Below are 12,358 nucleotides of genomic sequence, written 5' to 3'. Positions count from 1 at the left end.
TTTATGCAAATTAAATACCCCATAATGTCATAGTAGAATTAGAATTTATGCAAATTAAATACCCCATAATGTCATAGTAGAATTAGAATGTATGCAAATTAAAAGTAAATACGTATTCAAACCCTTTGTTATGGCAAGGATAAATTATGTTCAGGAGTAAAAATGTGCTTAACAAGACACATAGTAAGTTGCATGGACTCATCACTCTGTGTGCAATAATAGTGTTTTAACATGATTTTTGGGTTTGTATAACCGGAGTGGCCACACATACAATTATCTGTAAGGTCCCTCAGTCGAGCAGTGAATTTCAAACACAGATTTAACCATGAAGACCAGGGAGGTTTTCCAGTGCCTTCAGGAAACAGCTGAGAGAGCACGTCCCTATTCACATCGACGGGACCACAGGGGAGAAGGTGAAGAGCTTCAAGTTCCTCGGTGTACACACCACTGACTATCTGAAATGGTCCACCCACACAGACAGTGTGGTGAAGAAGGTGCAACAGCGCCTCTTCAAAATCAGGAGGCTGAAGAAATTTGTCATGTCCCCCAAAACCCTGTCAAACTTTTACAGGTGCACAATTGAGAGCATCCTGTCAGGCTGTACCGCCTGGTACGGCAACAGCACCGCCCACAACCGCAGGGCTCTCAAGAGGGTGGTGCAGTCTTCCCAACGCATCACCGGGGGCACACAGCCTACCCTCCAGGACACCTACAGCACCCGATGTCACAGGAAGGCCAAAAAGATCATCAAGGACAACAACCACCCGAGCCACTGCCTGTTCACCCCGCTATCATCCAGAAGGCGAGGTCAGTACAGGTGCATCAAAGCAGGGACCGAGAGACTGAAAAACAGTTTCTATCTCAAGGCCATCAGACTGTTAAATGGCCATCACTAGCCGGCTACCACCCGGTTACCCAACCCTGCACCTTAGAGACTGCACCACCCGGTTACCCAACCCTGCACCTTAGAGACTGCACCACCCGGTTACCCAACCCTGCACCTTAGAGACTGCACCACCCGGTTACCCAACCCTGCACCTTAAAGGCTGCTGCCACAAAAACATAGACATGGAATCACTGGCTACTTTAATAATGTTTGCATACTGCTTTACTCATCTCATATGTGTTTCCCGGGGAGGCAGGTAGCCTAGTGGTCAGAGCGTTGGGCCAGTAAACCGAATGGTTGCTGGATCAAATCCCCGAGCTGACGAGGTAAAAAATCTGTCATTCTGAGCAAGGCAGTGAACCCTCTATTCCCCGGGAACTGAAGATGTGGATGAATAAGGCAGCCCCCCCCCCCCCCCGCCCCCCCGCACCTCTCTGATTCAGAAGGGTTGGGTTAAATGTGGAAGACACATTTCAGTTGTACAACTGACTAGGCATCCTTCCCCCACTGTGTTCTATTCTACTGTATTTCAGTCAATGCCACTCAGACGTTGCTCGTCCTAGCATTCCTTTACTTTTAATGTGTGTGTATTGCTGTGAGTTGTTAGATATTACTGCACTGTTGGAACTAGGAACGCCAGCATTTCGCTACAGCCGCAATAACATCTGCTAAAAATGTGTATGTGACCAATACAATTTTATTTGATTTGTTTTGATACCCAGATAACAGTCAGGTCATTTACCAGGAATGCCCCGAGGTTGGTCTGTCATAGCCAGGTAATAGTCAGGTCATTTACCAGGAAGGCCCTGAGGTTGGTCTGTCATAGCCAGGTAACAGTCAGGTCATTTACCAGGAAGACCCCAAGGTTGGTCTGTCATAGCCAGGTAATAGTCAGGTAATTTACCAGGAAGGCCCCAAGGTTGGTCTGTCATAGCCAGGTAATAGTCAGGTCATTTACCAGGAAGACCCCGAGGTTGGTCTGTCATAGCCAGGTAACAGTCAGGTCATTTACCAGGAAGACCCCGAGGTTGGTCTGTCATACCCAGGTAACAGTCAGGTCATTTACCAGGAAGGCCCCGAGGTTGATCTGTCATAGCCAGGTAACAGTCAGGTCATTTACCAGGAAGGCCCCGAGGTTGGTCTGTCATAGCCAGGTAACAGTCAGGTCATTTACCAGGATGACCCCGAGGTTGGTCTGTCATAGCCAGGTAACAGTCAGGTCATTTACCAGGAAGGCCCCGAGGTTGGTCTGTCATAGCCAGGTAGTAGTCGTCAGGTAATATAACCAGGTAATATCAGGTAATATAACCAGGTAATATCAGGTAATATAACCAGGTAACAGTCATCAGGTAATATAACCAGGTAACAGTCAACAGGTAATATAACCAGGTAACAGTCATCAGGTAATATAAAAAAGGTAACAGTCATCAGGTAATATAACCAGGTAATATCAGGTAATATAACCAGGTAACAGTCGTCAGGTAATATAACCAGGTAACAGTCATCAGGTAATATAACCAGGTAATATCAGGTAATGTAACCAGGTAACAGTCATCAGGTAATATAACCAGGTAACAGTCATCAGGTAATATAACTAGGTAACAGTCATCAGGTAATATAACCAGGTAACAGTCATCTTGTAATGTAAGCAGGTAACAGTCATCAGGTAATATAACCACGTAACAGTCATCAGGTAATATAACCAGGTAACAGTCATCAGGTAATATAACCAGGTAACAGTCATCAGGTAATGTAACCAGGTAACAGTCATCAGGTAATATAACCAGGTAACAGTCATCAGGTAATATAACCAGGTAATATAACCAGGTAACAGTCATCAGGTAATATAACCAGGTAACAGTCATCAGGTAATATAACCAGGTAACATTCATCATGTAATATAACCAGGTAACAGTCATCAGGTAATATAACCAGGTAACAGTCATCAGGTAATATAACCAGGTAACATTCATCATGTAATATAACCAGGTAACAGTCATCAGGTAATATAACCAGGTAACAGTCATCAGGTAATATAACCATGTAACAGTCATCAGGTAATATAACCAGGTAACAGTCATCAGGTAATATAACCAGGTAACAGTCATCAGGTAATATAACCAGGTAACAATCATCAGGTAATATAACCAGGTAACAGTCATCAGGTAATATAACCAGGTAACAGTCATCAGGTAATATAACCAGGTAACAGTCATCAGGTAATATAACCAGGTAACAGTCGTCAGGTAATATAACCAGGTAACAGTCATCAGGTAATATAACCAGGTAACAGTCATCAGGTAATATAACCAGGTAACAGTCATCAGGTAATATAACCAGGTAACAGTCATCAGGTAATATAACCAGGTAACAATCATCAGGTAATATAACCAGGTAACAGTCATCAGGTAATATAACTAGGTAACATTCATCAGGTAATATAACCAGGTAACAATCATCAGGTAATATAACCAGGTAACAGTCATCAGGTAATATAACCAGGTAACAGTCATCAGGTAATATAACCAGGTAACAGTCATCAGGTAATATAACTAGGTAACAGTCATCAGGTAATATAACCAGGTAACAGTCATCAGGTAATATAACCAGGTAACAGTCATCAGGTAATATAACCAGGTAACAGTCGTCAGGTAATATAACCAGGTAACAGTCATCAGGTAATATAACCAGGTAACAGTCATCAGGTAATATAACCAGGTAACAGTCGTCAGGTAATGTAACCAGGTAACAGTCATCAGGTAATATAACCAGGTAATATCAGGTAATATAACCAGGTAACAGTCGTCAGGTAATATAACCAAGTAACATCAGGTAATATAACCAGGTAACATCAGGTAATATAACCAGGTAACAGTCATCAGGTAATATAACCAGGTAACAGTCATCAGGTAATATAACCAGGTAATATCAGGTAATATAACCAGGTAACAGTCATCAGGTAATATAACCAAGTAACATCAGGTAATATAACCAGGTAACATCAGGTAATATAACCAGGTAACAGTCATCAGGTAATATAACCAGGTAACAGTCATCAGGTAATATAACCAGGTAACAGTCATCAGGTAATATAACCAGGTAACAGTCGTCAGGTAATATAACCAAGTAACATCAGGTAATATAACCAGGTAACATCAGGTAATATAACCAGGTAACAGTCATCAGGTAATATAACCAGGTAACAGTCATCAGGTAATATAACCAGGTAACAGTCATCAGGTAATATAACCAGGTAACAGTCATCAGGTAATATAACCAGGTAACATCAGGTAATATAACCAGGTAATAGCCATCAGGTCTGCTTCAATGGTCTGCTTCACTGGTCTGCTTCACGGGTCTGCTTCAAAGAAACACGTCCCACTGTGTTTGATGACAGTTGCTCACCCTCCCGCCAATAACGAGGGAAAATGCCCCGAGTTGTGAAAGAGCCTAGTGGTTTCCCTCTATGGCTGAACAAAATCACGTGTCGCAAAATGGCACCCTATTTCCCTATTATAGTGCACTACTTCTGACCAGAGCCTTATGGGCCCTGTTCAAAAGTAGTGCACTACATAGGGTGCCATTTGGGATGTAGCCAAGCTCTCAGAGGGTCACTTGGCAACTCCTGTGTGCTGAATCTGCCTCAATCTGTCTCAAGCACACCAGCTCTCCTTTATTGGAATAAGTCCCAAATGGTACCTGATTCACTACATAGTGCACTACTTCTGACCGGAGCCTGATGGGCCCTGTTCAAAAGTAGTGCACTATAAAGGGAATAAGGTGCCATTTGGGATGTGGGACATGATCTACTGTAAACATCATGATGTGTGTAGAGCCTGGGCCTCAATGGCTGATCTGTTTGCAGTGTTGTCCATATATTTCATTTCATCGAGGGGAATTTACAGTTAGCGTTATACAGTTACTCTATCGGGTGTTCCAGCATCCTAAACCACTTGAGGAGAAGAAAACTGACGTAATCATTTCAAATATTAATAACTGGGTGACGTAGGCACAATATCCCGAACCCTTGGCCATCAGTTCTCTTTTTGGCGAATGACTGATTCCATACGTCATTAATTTAGGAACACACATGTATTTATATTATGTCATCTTTTTCTTCATAAATCACCTTCTCTTTTTTTTCTGCCTATGATGTTATTTTTGTGTATAGTTTTGCAATTCGGTGTAATAACGTTGACCTGGTTAACCCAGGTAGGGAGGCCGGAAGGGAGGGGGGATACCCGTGGATTGACCTGAATGCAGAGAAAGGAACCACAATGACGTCTCCTAGACAATATAAATACTGTCCCTACCAGGTAGAAAACATGACAACCTACCAAACCAACCCGCAAGGTAAGCAGCCTAATCTGCGATCTTGGTTGTAGTATTACAACAGGTATCTCTTACAAAATAGATTTATGATCACCTGTAGCGTGTAGTCTATAGGATTAGATAAGGCTGACCTAAATCAAAACAAGTTATCTGACTGTCATTTATTCTTTCCAGGTGAACTGTGATATTTTCGCATTATTATTCAAACTGAAGAAAGACAAATCTCCCGGAGCCAATATGAAGTTCAGCACCGTCCAACTCGTAGCCGCTGTGGTAGTGGTGATGAGCGTCTGTCTGCTGCGCGAATCCGTGGCGCACTCCATCCATCGCCCGCTCAGCGCCCCCCTGCACAGCGCGGATACCGACACCATGGTACAGCAGGTGGCTCAACATGTAAGTTACTTTATCATATTTCATATTCCATAATGGCTTATAATTGTAGGACTATTAACTAAATATATTATATTTGTAGAACTAGTAGCCTATTATTTAGTCAATTTATTCGGGTTTATTTAATTATGATTATGACTTTGAAAAGCCTAATGATGCCATTCCTGTCTGTTTCAACAGGCGCAAAGTTCTGACACCGATACTGACACTAAACTGATGCCAGACATCGATACTAAAAAGGTCTGTCTATTAAACCAATGACTAATGTCATGTTAATCCATGTCTAGCCTACATTATTTTACAGCTTGGTGTGAAATGGTATTTAGTTTAGTGTTGTATTTTCTATTTCTACCACCTGATGCAGCTGTAGGCAATTCTAATCATATCATACTAATGAATTGATGCCTTTTGAACTGAACTTTGAACTGATGTCTCCAACGCAGAACCACAGAGACATCTGCTGCCTGCATGCTAACATCCTGGACTTCTACCTGAGTAACATCCTGACCACTAAGGAGAAGCAGGACAAGCATCATCCTAAACTCCCTGCCCTGAAGGAAGACCTGGCCCGAGTCAGCAGAGACCTGAAGGAACACGGCTGTGTAAGTTCTCCTCTCTGTCATCTGCTTCACCTAAACTCTTTTGTTTCATCCCCTTCTCTCTTCATCCATTCTTTACCTTTTCTACACCTTCCAATGTTTCTCTGTTTGTCTCTCTCTCTCTCTTCGTTGTCTCTCTTCGTCCCTCTCTTTGTCTCTCTCTTCGTTGTCTCTCTTTGTGTCTCTCTTCGTGTCATTCTTCATGTCTCTTTCTCTCCTCTCCTCTCTCTCTCCCCTCTCCTTCCTCCTCTCTTTCCTCTCTCTCTCCTCTCTCTCTCTCCTCTCTCTGCGATCTTAAGTGTGATATTGTGTAGAGATGGTGTTTATATCAGAGAAAGTGACTGATTTTCTCTCTCTTTCTTCAAGGCTATTAAACACTACAATGACCACCACCACAGCATTGCTTTCCGCAAGAAGTTGTCCGAGGTAATTCTCCAGGATTCCCTGTTCAGACTTGATCATTTTCATACTTGTCACAAAGAAACACGATAAACAAAGCTATGAACAAGAGTTAATGCATTAATCAAAGTGAAAATGAATCCATTGAACATTTGATTGAATGTGATCTTTGTCTAAAACCTCCATTGTTTTTGGTTTGTTTCAGATGGAGGAGGGGAAAGGGATCAAGAAAGCCATTGGAGAGATCGACATCCTCTTCACCTTCCTGAAAGACTTCTGTGTGCACGCCTAGATCCAACATCATCCTATATCATCACATAGAGATGTACATCTAGATCCAACACATCCTATATCATCACATAGAGATGTACATCTAGATCCAACATCATCCTATATCATCACATAGAGATGTACATCTAGATCCAACATCATCCTATATCATCACATAGAGATGTACATCTAGATCCAACACATCCCATATCATCACATAGAGATGTACATCTAGATTTGAGTCATGCTATGTTTCTGTACCTTATATCCTATAAGGATATTGTGTGTTATATTTGTATTCATTTTGCATTGCTTATTTATTATTGATCTATTTATTGTTGTTACTAAGCAACATGCAAACTGGTGAAATGTATTTAAAATGCATCCCGATTCTGTTGACATCAGATGTGCAGGGTCTTGAGCATTTCATATGTAGCCCCATGGTGGCCCTTACTTTCTACATCTTGTGCTGGACACAATAATAATATTATATTTATGAAAACTTTTTGGAGAATATATTTAACCAGAGAATTTATTCCATGTTTAAGTTATTGTCATTGTTTTAATGATTATGAAATGTTTAAGTTATTTATATATCTATTGAGCTAATGTGTATTTAGCTATAAAGTGATTGTATTTATATAGGAAGTGAATGCAGCTGTCTGTAACATGGGGAAATGTATTGAATTTACCACAGTGTTTGTAACCTAAGAATCCTAACATAAAACACTTTTCAAAAGCACATTCTTCTTGTCAAATATATTATTGTCTTTACACAGTGTACGTTATAGACTGAGACAGACGTGGAATATCTTTATTTTTCCAGAAAGATCTTTACACGGTGTACGTTATAGACTGAGACAGACGTGGAATATCTTTACTTTTCCAGAAAGATCTTTACACGGTGTACGTTATAGACTGAGACAGACGTGGAATATCTTTATTTTTCCAGAAAGATCTTTAGACGCTGAACATACAAACAACATTAAATTCACACATTCAGCACACAACTATATTTCCCATAGAAATACATTGTTCACTGTGTACAGCGACCACACAGCAAGGTTTAAGGGTGAATTCATCAATAAATGGTTCCTAAATTGATTGGGCCAGTTTCCTGGAGATTCTCCATTGAGTCCAGTACTAGACTTAATCTGAGTCCGGAAAACATCTACAGACTGTGATATTGAAATAGGAATCATTTACAGTCAAATTACACAGGCAATTTAGGCCTTCATTATTATAGCAAACAATATATAATTAGTCTCTATTCAGTGAGAGTTGATGACAGAAGCAGAAGGGCTGTCATTATGCCCTGAAACATATTATCTAAACCTTGGATGGTCGTTACTGAGAGAGTCTGGAACATATGACCTAAACCTTGGATGGTCGTTACTGAGAGAGTCTGGAACATATTACCTAAACCTTGGATGGTCGTTACTGAGAGAGTCTGGAACATATGACCTAAACCTTGGATGGTCGTTACTGAGAGAGTCTGGAACATATTACCTAAACCTTGGATGGTCGTTACTGAGAGAGTCTGGAACATATTACCTAAACCTTGGATGGTCGTTACTGAGAGAGTCTGGAACATATTACCTAAACCTTGGATGGTCGTTACTGAGAGAGTCTGGAACATATGACCTAAACCTTGGATGGTCGTTACTGAGAGAGTCTGGAACATATTACCTAAACCTTGGATGGTCGTTACTGAGAGAGTCTGGAACATATTACCTAAACCTTGGATGGTCGTTACTGAGAGAGTCTGGAACATATTACCTAAACCTTGGATGGTCGTTACTGAGAGAGTCTGGAACATATTACCTAAACCTTGGATGGTCGTTACTGAGAGAGTCTGGAACATATGACCTAAACCTTGGATGGTCGTTACTGAGAGAGTCTGGAACATATGACCTAAACCTTGGATGGTCGTTACTGAGAGAGTCTGGAACATATGACCTAAACCTTGGATGGTCGTTACTGAGAGAGTCTGGAACATATGACCTAAACCTTGGATGGTCGTTACTGAGAGAGTCTGAAACATACAATAACATCAACTATCGTTGACGCGTGTGTGTGTTTCCAAGTGTGTGTACTTGTGTTTGTGTCTGCATGTGTCTGTCTGTCTGTCTGTCTGTCTGTCTGTCTGTCTGTCTGTCTGTCTGTCTGTGTGTGTGTGTGTGTGTGTGTGTGTGTGTGTGTGTGTGTGTGTGTGTGTGTGTGTCTCTGTGTGTATGTGTGTGTTTTGTGTGTGTGTGTGAGGGTGTGTTGGTGCATGAGTGTGTGTATTGTGTCATGCAGAAAGCATGCTCCAACAGTGGGATTGTCCAATCAGGAAGTTTACCTGCTTCCTCAGTTCAGGTAAATGACAACATGATGACACCTGAGACAGGTAAACACTTACTTCCTGGTTCCTCTCTGCTCTTCTCTGCTCAGGGGAAGCAGCTGGCGGAGGTTTGGCCGGGGGTGTGGCCGGGGGCGTGGCCGGGCCAGGTTCTTGTATTCCACCTCTGGAGTGTTTAAGGTGATGAAACACAGACAGAGAGAGATAAAGACCTGGAGTTTTTACAGCTATTTCCTGTTCCACATCAGCAGAGGAAACGGAGGGCTTTCAGAGAGCAAACAAAGGATGTATCTTCCTGAGAATTACCCAGAATTACCCCATGGTGACAGTGACTGTGAACCCCCACCACCACACCTTTCAGCTCCTAACTGTTACCCCCACCACCACCACCTCACCTCTCAGCTCCTAACTGTTACCCCCCCCACCACCACCACACCTCTCAGCTCCTAACTGTTAACCCCCCCACCACCACCACCTCTCAGCTCCTAACTGTTACCCCCCCACCACCACCACACCTCTCAGCTCCTAACTGTTAACCCCCCCCACCACCACCACACCTCTCATCTCCTAACTGTTAACCCCCCCACCACCACCACCTCTCAGCTCCTAACTGTTACCCCCACGCCACCACCACACCTCTCAGCTCCTAACTGTGACCCCCCCACCACCACCACACCTCTCAGCTCCTAACTGTGACCCCCCCCACCACCACACCTCTCAGCTCCTAACTGTGACCCCCCCACCACCACACCTCTCAGCTCCTAACTGTGACCCCCCCCACCACCACCACACCTCTCAGCTCCTAACTGTTACACCCCCCCACCCACCACCACCACACCTCTCAGCTCATAACTGTTAGCCCCCCCACCACCACCACCTCTCAGCTCCTAACTGTTACCCCCCCACCACCACCACACCTCTCAGCTCCTAATTGTGACCCCCCACCACCACCACCTCTCATCTCCTAACTGTGACCCCCCCCCCCCCACCACACCTCTCATCTCCTAACTGTGACCCCCTCCACCACCACCACCTCTCAGCTCCTAACTGTGACCCCCCCCCCCCACCACCACACCTCTCAGCTCCTAACTGTGACCCCCCCCCCCACCACACCTCTCATCTCCTAACTGTGACCCCCCCCCACCACACCTCTCATCTCCTAACTGTGACACCCTCCACCACCACCTCTCAGCTCCTAACTGTGACCCCCCCCCACCACCACACCTCTCAGCTCCTAACTGTGACCCCCCCACCACCACCACACCTCTCATCTCCTAACTGTGACCCCCCCACCACACCTCTCATCTCCTAACTGTGACCCCCCCCCCACCACACCTCTCATCTCCTAACTGTGACCCCCCCACCACCACCACCACACCTCTCAGCTCCTAACTGTGACCCACCCCCACCACCACACCTCTCAGCTCCTAACTGTGACCCCCCCCCCCCCCCCCCACCATACAATGGTGACTATACAATGTTCTGACTAGATATATCAAATGTAACAGACTATATATATAATGTTCTGACTAGCTGTGTCCAGAGAGACATTACCTGTTCTGCTGTACGTGGTGCCATTATGGGACAGTCAGAGGCATCTTGTGCACTATGCAGCTGTGCTGCCATGCAGTATGGACCTAACCCAGTTCTGATGACAGAGGTCTAACCCAGTTCTGATGACAGAGGTCTAACCCAGTTCTTATGACAGAGGTCTAACCCAGTTCTGATGACAGAGGTCTAACCCAGTTCTGATGACAGAGGTCTAACCCAGTTCTGATGACAGAGGCCTAACCCAGTTCTGATGACAGAGGTCTAACCCAGTTCTGATGACAGAGGTCTAACCCAGTTCTGATGACAGAGGTCTAACCCAGTTCTGATGACAGAGGTCTAACCCAGTTCTGATGACAGAGGCCTAACCCAGTTCTGATGACAGAGGCCTAACCCAGTTCTGATGACAGAGGTCTAACCCAGTTCTGATGACAGAGGTCTAACCCAGTTCTGATGACAGAGGCCTAACCCAGTTCTGATGACAGAGGTCTAACCCAGTTCTGATGACAGAGGTCTAACCCAGTTCTGATGACAGAGGCCTAACCCAGTTCTGATGACAGAGGTCTAACCCAGTTCTGATGACAGAGGTCTAACCCAGTTCTGATGACAGAGGCCTAACCCAGTTCTGATGACAGAGGTCTAACCCGGTTCTGATGACAGAGGTCTAACCCAGTTCTGATGACAGAGGTCTAACCCAGTTCTGATGACAGAGGCCTAACCCAGTTCTGATGACAGAGGCCTAACCCAGTTCTGATGACAGAGGTCTAACCCAGTTCTTATGACAGAGGTCTAACCCAGTTCTGATGACAGAGGTCTAACCCAGTTCTTATGACAGAGGTCTAACCCAGGTCTGATGACAGAGGTCTAACCCAGTTATGATGACAGAGGTCTAACCCAGTTATGATGACAGAGGACTAACCCAGTTCTTATGACAGAGGTCTAACCCAGTTCTGATGACAGAGGACTAACCCAGTTCTGATGACAGAGGTCTAACCCAGTTCTTATGACAGAGGTCTAACCCAGTTCTGATGACAGAGGACTAACCCAGTTCTGATGACAGAGGTCTAACCCAGTTCTTATGACAGAGGTCTAACCCAGTTCTGATGACAGAGGACTAACCCAGTTCTGATGACAGAGGTCTAACCCAGTTCTGATGACAGAGGTCTAATCCAGTTCTGATGACAGAGGTCTAACCCAGTTCTTATGACAGAGGTCTAACCCAGTTCTTATGACAGAGGTCCAACCCAGTTCTTATGACAGAGGTCCAACCCAGTTCTTATGACAGAGGTCTAACCCAGTTCTTATGGCCAGAGGTCTAACCCAGTTCTTAAGACAGAGGTCTAACCCAGTTCTTATACAGAGGTCTAACCCAGTTCTTATGACAGAGGTCTAACCCAGTTCTTATGACAGAGGTCTGACCCAGTTCTTATGACAGAGGTCTAACCCAGTTCTTCTGACAGAGGTCTAACCCAGTTCTTATGACAGAGGCCTAACCCAGTTCTTATGACAGAGGTCTAACCCAGTTCTTATGACAGAGGCCTAACCCAGTTCTTATGTCAGAGGTCCAACCCAGTTCTTATGACCAGAGGT

The 12,358-nt window shown here is 44.2% G+C and overlaps 1 protein-coding gene across 1 annotated transcript; it reads left to right on the top strand.

The window, feature by feature from the left end:
* Nucleotides 1-5,455: 5,455 nt before the first annotated feature.
* LOC139379628 (interleukin-22-like) lies at nt 5,456-6,905 on the top strand. The gene is made up of 5 exons (XM_071122432.1): nt 5,456-5,611; nt 5,789-5,848; nt 6,052-6,210; nt 6,574-6,633; nt 6,812-6,905. The coding sequence occupies exons 1-5, from the start codon at nt 5,456-5,458 to the stop codon at nt 6,896-6,898; spliced, it is 522 nt and encodes a 173-aa protein (XP_070978533.1). The 3' UTR covers nt 6,899-6,905.
* Nucleotides 6,906-12,358: the final 5,453 nt, after the last annotated feature.

This window comes from Oncorhynchus clarkii, chromosome 21, assembly GCF_045791955.1.
Source record: "Oncorhynchus clarkii lewisi isolate Uvic-CL-2024 chromosome 21, UVic_Ocla_1.0, whole genome shotgun sequence".
NCBI lineage: Eukaryota > Metazoa > Chordata > Actinopteri > Salmoniformes > Salmonidae > Oncorhynchus > Oncorhynchus clarkii.
The sequence above is the reverse complement of the archived record's forward strand: the minus strand, read 5'-3'. Positions and strand labels throughout refer to the sequence as shown.

Excerpts from the sequence above, each read along its gene's own strand:
- LOC139379628 (XM_071122432.1), top strand. The coding sequence starts at position 5,456 with ATGAAGTTCAGCACCGTCCAACTCGTAGCCGCTGTGGTAGTGGTGATG. Across the intron at positions 6,211-6,573 it reads ACCTGAAGGAACACGGCTGT|GCTATTAAACACTACAATGA; the intron begins GTAAGTTCTCCT and ends TCTTTCTTCAAG. Across the intron at positions 6,634-6,811 it reads TCCGCAAGAAGTTGTCCGAG|ATGGAGGAGGGGAAAGGGAT; the intron begins GTAATTCTCCAG and ends GGTTTGTTTCAG.